The sequence below is a fragment of the Aplysia californica genome, unplaced genomic scaffold (assembly GCF_000002075.1).
Source record: "Aplysia californica isolate F4 #8 unplaced genomic scaffold, AplCal3.0 scaffold00258, whole genome shotgun sequence".
Taxonomy (NCBI): Eukaryota; Metazoa; Mollusca; class Gastropoda; order Aplysiida; family Aplysiidae; genus Aplysia; species Aplysia californica.
In genome coordinates this window covers 141,532-150,296 of record NW_004797528.1, presented here as the reverse complement: position 1 = coordinate 150,296, position 8,765 = coordinate 141,532, and the positions used below count along the sequence as shown (strand labels likewise).

At 42.8% G+C, this 8,765-nt stretch overlaps 1 protein-coding gene across 1 annotated transcript; it reads left to right on the top strand.

Annotated features, from left to right (window-relative positions):
• Positions 1 to 4,130: 4,130 nt before the first annotated feature.
• On the top strand, positions 4,131 to 5,442 carry LOC106012092. The gene is made up of 2 exons (XM_013083848.1): positions 4,131 to 4,550; positions 4,675 to 5,442. Exons 1-2 carry the CDS (start codon positions 4,131 to 4,133, stop codon positions 5,440 to 5,442), a joined length of 1,188 nt encoding a protein of 395 aa, XP_012939302.1.
• Positions 5,443 to 8,765: the final 3,323 nt, after the last annotated feature.

Here is an 8,765-nt window from a genome sequence, read left to right as displayed (position 1 = left end):
GTGTGTGTGCGTGAGAGAGAGAGAGAGAGAGAGAGAGAGAGAGAGAGAGAGAGACAGACAGACAGACAGACAGACAGACAGACAGACAGACAGACATACAGACAGACAGACAGACATATAGACCGAGAAAGAGAAGGCGAAAGAAGTCATATCGAAAGAATACAAGAAACAAAAGACAACATCTCAGTACGACCTCTAGTTAGTCACGGAACACTTAAATATTCATCTACTTATTATGGATGACAATGAAATGAATATCCTTTGCATTATTGTGTAGTTATATATAACACCTCTTTCAATACTTGAAAAGTATCTAAGAGGCAGAATATAACATCCATCTCCCGAGAGGAAATGTGAGGCAGCGTGGTGGAATCAGGCTCTCGTCAAAATAATCAAAGTGAAGAAACGCGCATTTTTCCGTAGGTTTGTGAATTGTTATCAAATTTTTGTTTTTTGGCCCTACATCTTTCATGCCCATTAAAGAACTCACTTATGAGTGGGTTTTTCTGATAAACGTTAATTAAAGGCACAAAAAATGTAAATTTTCAGTTACCATGGACTCTTAAAGTAAGGAAATAACTAATCTTCGGCTGCCATTTTCTCACTAATTTTACTTCTGAAAACAGGTGACCCCCACTTCCTTCTTTCGCAAACATCTCGACTTGTATTCAAGATAAATGTACATTTTTTTTCATCCAAATAAAGACAAGTGAACAAGCTTTAAGGTGATATCAATAACTACAGGCCCAAAAACTGACGAGAGCCTGATTCCATCATGCTGCCTCACAAATGGGTGGAAAATCTTTAAAACTCCCTAAAACAAACCAAATTCAGAACACCCAGTTCAGGATTCAAACCAGAGCCACCCGCTCCGAAGTCCAGCATGGTACCAACTGATCTAACAATGCAACCCACATGGAATGAAATATACCACAATGAAATACTTAGATGGACATACCAGAGTGTAATGACCCTCCATTAGCAGCCATAAAACTGTATGCCACTTTAGTAGTAGTACAGGGTTTTACGGTGCTCGCAACAGCATAAGATCATATGAGCGGTGTATGCCACTTTGCTATTGTCGTCTATACCAGAGCAGCTAGGGAAAGTGAAATAATACGGCTTGACTATTCTAAATGTATGATATACTTGTATAACAACCACGCTCGCTTCTAGAACTAAGTGGAATCATGATATCGCTCATGAGCACTGGTAAATCGGAACTTCTTTTTATTGTTTCGCTTTGTTTAGTTTTGTTTAGTTTTTTGTTTGTTTTTGTACTGACTATCTATCTCTTTCATCCATCGTGAAGTGCATATTCATCTGTCTATCTCTGTATTACACGTCACATTATCTCTCTATTTCTATCTATCTATCTATCTATCTATCTATCTATCTATCTATCTATCTATCTATCTATCTATCTATCTATCTATCTATGGGGGCTCTCGTTAAGGAGTTCGCCTCTCATTTAAAGGTCCCGGGTTCGAATCCGGATAGCAACGGAGAAAAAAATTCTTCTCTAAAATATTGTCTCCTTTCACATCCTTTCGTCTCAATCAATGTTCTGTCGTCTGCTTTCGTCTCCACTTTCTGCCCCCACCCCCTCATCTCCTTTGTCCCCTCCTCTGGGCTCATGGCTTTCTTCAGCCTTTCTACTGCTACTCCTTGACACCTTCTTACTGCTGTCTTTCAGCCATACACCTGATCTTCTGGTAAGAAAGATCTACATCTAACCTTCTCGGAGAAAGGCAAAAAATCTCGGAGGTTAAAGATCCCTTGGTGGTCTAAAATCGATAAGAATAGGCTTCGGCCGCCACCCGTGCAAAATTCAAAATTTCCTACCAACTGTAAATATTTTGTTTGTCCCGCGCGCGCATATTATGACCGTATGCAGTTGCGAGCGCCATAAAAACATTTACCACCCCCCAATATTTAAAAAAAATAAATAAATAAATAAATTAAATAAATTAAAAAACAAACAAAATAGCTATCTAGATCTATCTGTACAATGTTGGTACTTTTCATGTCATGTTTCTTCAAACAGCAGAACCAATCTGACCAGATCAACCATAGGTTCACATGTTCACTACATCCGTCCCTTGTCTGGCTCCACACACTCATCACATTTTCTCGCGGCATCTCGTTTACAGCGGCAAAGGAGAGAGAGAGAGAGAGAGAGAGAGAGAGACAGACAGAGAGACAGAGAGAGAAAGAGGTCTGATGATGATGATGATGATGATGATGATGATGATGATATGAATAACAGTACCTAGAAGTTAAAAAAAAAGAAAAAAGAAAAACATTCCAACTATTCAACCAACTGCAATAGATAGAACCAGTGGACATTCCAGTAGACAAAACAGGCGAGCCCAATGTGACACAATAACCTAGCACCGAGCAGATCACGAGGGCAGTTCCCGGGGTTTTGAGAGTGTATTTACCCCAAAAAACGAACCCTGTTCCCTCACTAGGCCCTGGGAACATTCCTCCAGTCACGTGTATACCGACTCACCTCTATCAATGTCCAGCTGGCGAGTCAAGCCCTTGATTTCACATAGTTTGGATCGGACGGCATATTATAAAATAATGATGATCTTGCGTTTCGATCTGTGCTACTGTTACCCTCGGGTGTACTGATTTACCTTGTTGTGAATTTTTGTCTTGTGAACTCTGTTGATATTATACCTAATGAACTGGGGTTCTAACGTCTAATTTTTCGTCCTTCACTCGCACGTTTTGAACTTGGGTTGGTCAGGTTCTTTTTTGTGTTCCCTACAGTTTTTTCTTTGGTTAGGGGGGGGGGGCGTTGCTGTTAGCTCAGTTGGTATCCCGTTGGTCTATTGTGCCGACCACCGTGGTTCGAAACTCCAAAGAGGATGTCCTGAAGTTAGGATGTTTAGAGAGTTTTGATGACCACAAGGAGGTTACTGAAGACCGGAATCTGTGGTGTAGCGGTTAGATGATTTGACGACGCACACAGGAGACTCAATTTCGATCCCCGTGCATGGAAAATCTTTATCAAGTATCTCTTTTTTCAGCTGGGACGTTATATCACTCTCAGCCCTGGTTGGCATGGTTGAAGTCCGCTTCATAAATGATCTACATTGTGTCGATGTAGGTTTGAAAACACGTGCACTAAATATAAGAGGATTTGCCCAAGTGTTTCAGTGTTTTTTTCTACTGGCCGACAGAGCCAATGTCGATAACCGTATCCCAGTTTACGCTCTATGTCCTCGCAGCGGCTGCAATGAAAATGGTGAAATGGTATAGGATTAACGCCTCTTTCAACATGTGTAGGTTTTGGCAGGACCTCTGAGTGTAACGTCCATCTCCGAAAAGACGGAGCCTAATGGGAAATCCGTGTAAAGTGCTTTTTACCAATACAAAACGTCGGACTGTGCTGAGGCTCGAACCCCCGAACCCACAATCATACGATTACGAGTCCCGTAGCTTTACCACTAGGTTACTGATGCCACTTGCGACTGCAATATTGATTCATATTTTGCTGTCCCTTTTTCCGGGCGATCGATTTTGACATCTTATCATAATAAACTGGTCACTTTGGAGGTTGATAGTCCAGCAATTAAATTGTCAAAAATCCCAAACCATAACAGGGCAGTGAGAACAACTTATTCATTTTGAGTATTGTGCTGAGCCCTGTATTTGACTTCAGTTAAGATATCGCTGTTGGTGACCCTGTTATACTTTTACTCTCTAGTGGATCACTACCTTGTTGTTGTTAGAGAGCTTGTGTGCCCCAGTGACCCTAAGAGCTACGCTGGCGGGAGCTAATGCTCTTTGTAGGGCCACCCATGCCAGACAGCTCGGCGGGTAGAGGTCAGACGAAGCGTGGTCCACCAGCCCTCCAGGTTCAGCTCAGGGCTAACAACTCAGACTGGTAAACAGCATATGTTACAGAAACAGCAACAAAGAGAAACCATATTTCTGTGTGTGATGGACTCGTATGAATGCTGGCAGTGAAAGCCGCAAGGAAGCTGTTTGCAGGAAGATGGAGGACCTGAACACCGCAAAGACAAAAGTTATCATAGGACTGTGGAATGTAAGGACAATGTATGAAACTGGTAAGTTGGCACAGGTAACGGCAGTGGAAACCGATAAACAGCAGAATGGTGACGCTGAGACTGAAGGGAAGGCACACCAACACAAGCATCATCCAATGTTACCCCCTTACTAACGACAGTGAAGATGAAAGCAAGGACTATTTTTATGAACAGCTAGAGAGAGAATTGACAGGTATACCTCGTCACGACCTTATCGTTGTAATGGGTGATCTGAATGCTAAAGTAGGAGAGGACAACACCAACTATTGGACAACGATGGGACAACTTGGTACGGGTACAATACATGAGAACGGCGAAAGACTTGTGGACTTCTGCGCATTGAACAACTTGGTGATAGGCGGAACCCTCTTCCCAAAGAGTACAATCCACAAACTGACCTGGAATTCTCCAAATGGCCGGAACAAGCACCAGATTGACCACCCTATGATAGGAGGAATGTGGAGACGCTCCGTACAGGGTGTGAAAGTCAGAAGAGGAGCAGATGTTGGCAGCGATCATCATCTAGTGACAGCAAGGATAAAACTCAAGCTGAAGAAAACATTCACCAGGGAGGTGACAAGGACACGATTTAAAATTTAATATTCACAAGCTCAGTGATGGCAATGTGAGATCTGCCTTCCGACTAGAACTAAAGAACCGATTTCAAGCTCTCCAAGACCTGGAAGAAACCACTCCCAATACAGATGAAGTCAATACCCAAGGGAAGCATATTGTTGAGGCCTACACAGAGAGCAGTAAGACATGTTTTGGTGTCAAGGAAAAGAATGCAAGCAAAGAATGGATACAGCAAGGAACTTGGAATACTATTGAAGAACGGAGAAAAATCAAGAAAAGACAGCTTGCAGCTAAGTCGATACGACTACAAGAGAAGTACGCAGAGGATTGCAAGGAAGCTTGCCAGAAAGTTAAAAGACTGGTAAAGAAGACACACAAAAGAGAAGCCATGGAAAAATTGGCAACTGAAGCAGAGGAGACAGCTGCTAAAGGTGAACAAGGCAACGTATACAAGATCACAAGAATAATATGTGGTAAGTATCACGGTGGAACGAGTGGACCAATCAAAGACAAGGCTGGCAAGCTGCTGACAATCGAGAAGGAACAGGAAGCACGCTGGACAGAACACTTCAGGGAAGTCCTAAACCAACATCCACCTGAAGACACCCCAGATATACAGGAAGCTACATTGGATCTGGATATCAGCTCTGACCCACCACAGAAGCACGAGATTGTAAAAGCTGTTAAGAGCCTGAAATCAAGAAAATCTCCAGGAATGGACAACCTGAATACTGAATTGTTTAAAGTAGACTCAGAACTGACTGCCGCCATTCTTCAGCCATTATTCAAAACCATATGGTAGGGAGAGCAGATTCCCGAGGACTGGAGCACTGGAGTCATTGTTAAAGTACCAAAGAAAGGAGCTCTTAGAGACTGCAACAACTGGTGAGGTATCACGTTGCTGTCAGTTCCCACCAAGATCCTGGCCAAGATTATTATTAATCGGATGTCGGATGCCGTGGACAGCTGCTTAAGAAAAGAACAGGCAGGATTCCGCAAAGAAAGAAGATGCACAGACCAGATATTTGCCCTCCGCAACATAATAGAACAGTGCACGGAATGGCAGAGACAACTTTATGTAAACTTCGTTGATTTTGAAAAAGCATTCGACAGTGTGCATAGAGAAAGTCTTTGGTACATTCTACAATCTTATGGAATCCCTTGCAAGATTGTAGAGGTGACCAAGAGCTTCTACCGAAACTTCAAGTGCGTTGTTGGAAACGGCACCACTGCTTTTGAGGTAAAGACAGGAGTTAGACAAGGATACAACATGTCAGCAATTCTGTTCAACCTGGCCATTTACTAGGTCATGAGGAAAACAACAGAGGATACATCAAGAGGCATAAGGTGGACCCTCTTCTCCACCCTCGAGGATCGTGACTTTGCCGACGACCTTGCACTACTCTCCCATACCAACCAACACATGCAGGAAAATCCAAACCGACTCCACAAATACGGACGCCAGATTGGGTTAACAAAAAGCCAGAAGCAGACAGAACTGATGACCCCCCCCCCCCTCCAAAAAAAATAAAATAAAAATCCAAACAAGTAGGAGGCGTGGTTAAAGCAGTCGACCTTCTAAATAATATAAACTGTGTCAATGAGGATGATACATATTCAAATTAGAAAAGAAAAGACAACCCCCCAGAAAAAAACAAAAAAACAAACAAACCCAGACCAACTAAACAAGAGTGAGAGGCAGGGGTGAAGCAGGTGAGCTCCTAATTAATTTAAACTGTGTCAATGAGGGCGTTACATATTCAAATAAATAAAAACAAAACACAACAATACACACACAAAAACTCCAAAAAACAAAACCAAAAAAAAAATATCTCCCCCCCCCCCCCAATCTCTGAGGATGTAGGTCTACAAGTTTGGAGTGGTGGCACCGCGAGTCTGGCTGACCAGGTTTGTTGTTTACACCTGTCACTCATGACCTGCACACTGTCCCTGGCGCCACGACGGAGTGGCGGGAACCTCCTCTCCCACAGTCCCTCAGCCTGTGAATGGCTACAGCGTCACTCGTGGACAAAAGTACAGTACTCTTTAACCCCACCATAGCGGTTGGAGTTCAGGGTTCGAGTCCGCAGTGACGTAGAATGAATGAGCTGTGATGGTTAGTAAGATGATCTTCTCCTATGTCAATGTAGAAGATTTTGAACTGGATGTGGCTGGGAATGATAAAGGTCTCCGTGTTCCGACTCTGTCTCTGTCTGTCTGTCTGTCTGTCTGTCTGTCTGTCTGTCTGTCTGTCTGTCTGTCTGTCTGTCTCTCTCTCTCTCTCTCTCTCTCTCTCTCTCTCTCTCTCTCTCTCTCTCTCTCTCTCTCTCTTTCTGTTTCGCTTTTTTTCTCGTTTAAATGGACTGTTTTAGTGCATCATTTTGTCTATCACAAAATAATCAGGTCTTTCTGATGGGGCGTCATTTTCCACTCTCAGCTTGGGAAGACACGAGAAGACAAAGTTAAAATAAGCTTCCGAATTGATCTAAACTGTGTCGATGGGGTTTCAAATACACATACAGTCTAACAATAATGTCCCAAGACATTGCAAATTGACAGGCAGCACCTTTTCAGGAATGACACAGTTTATCAATAGACAGACAGACAGAATGAAGCTCGTTCTTCATTGCGTATGTTTGTAAATTTTAATGTTGTATGTTGTTCCCATGTCCATTGTATGATGGGAGTTTGAATGGGAGTAAAAAAAGACAACCTTTTACTACATATTATTTCTTCCAACAGTGACCTACCAATGCCGGACGTGGCAGCACAAAAATAGAACGATCATTGCCTGGGTAGTGACATTTTTCAGAAAATTAGTCACTGTCAAAAGGAAAGGTACTGCATTAGGAGCGAAACTGTCCGTGATTGAACAGATGGAATCCATGGTAGAGCATACTGAATGGTCACTTGTGAGGTGTGCTGACAAAATAAATGAGTTAGTTCTCGGATTTTAATTAACCTTACTGAAATTTATACATCATCGTCATAGGTGAAGTTTGAATGGGGGGCTCTCGTGGCTTAGTGGTAAAGTTGTTCGCCTCTCATTGAAGAGGTACCAGGTTCGAATGCGGGTAGCGACGGAACATTTTCTTTTCTAAAAATGTTCTCATTTCACATCCCTTCCTGCTCTCTAATTTAATGTTCTGCGGTCTGCTTTTGTCTCCACTTTCTGTCCCCACCCCCTAACTTTCTTTGCCCCCTCCTCTGGGCTCCTGACTTTTCTACTGCTTCTACTTGGCTCCTTCTCAATGCTGTCTTTCATCAACACCCCTAATCATATAGTAGGTAAGATCTACACCTAGCCTTCTCGGACAAGTGCGAAATATCTCTGAGGTCCCGTGTGCAAGTTGCGAACGTTAAAGATCCCATGGTGGTCCCAAGTCGATAAAAGATGGCTTCGGCCGCCACCAGGGCAAAATTCAAAGTTTCCTACAAACTGAAAAATGTTTGGTGTGTCCAGCTCTCTCATATGACTTTATGCAGTTACGAGCGCCGTAAAACAATCACCAAAAAAGTATGTCTAATTTGGAATACTGAAAGGCACTGTGGACTTCAAAAAAATGACACCAATTGAATCTGACCACAGTGTCAATTTTCGGCCGACATTCTCCATTCTTGGATTGCGAGAAGTAACCTTTTTTTGTCAGATGAGAATGCCCCCCCCCCCCCATTTCCCCTATACCAATTCGCGGCACGAGGATACAAGGTAAGGGAATCAAGCTACAAAGGCAGGGGTAGACCACGTAAATCCTGGCTGGATGTCGTCAAAGAGGTCCTCCAACAGAATAACATCTCCAACAGAAGCCACTCACATACCCACTGGCTAAAACATCCCCTGGACAAGGATGGCTGGTGCCTCTATAAGTAAATTATTGATGGTCAAGGTCACGTAACCACTGATCAAGCTACTGATAGTTTAAATTTTCTATGGCGCCCATTCTCGTCCAACACAGCTGTAGTTAGGCCCTTTACCAGCTTAAAAAAGTGTATCGTTAAGTAGGTTTTTAAATCCCGAAAGAGTTAATAACGGAAATGAAGAGCGTATATGTACATGGGTAATGACAAGTTGACAATTATTATTATCCCAAGTGAGAATCTTGACGTGGATGGAACGTAAATTGG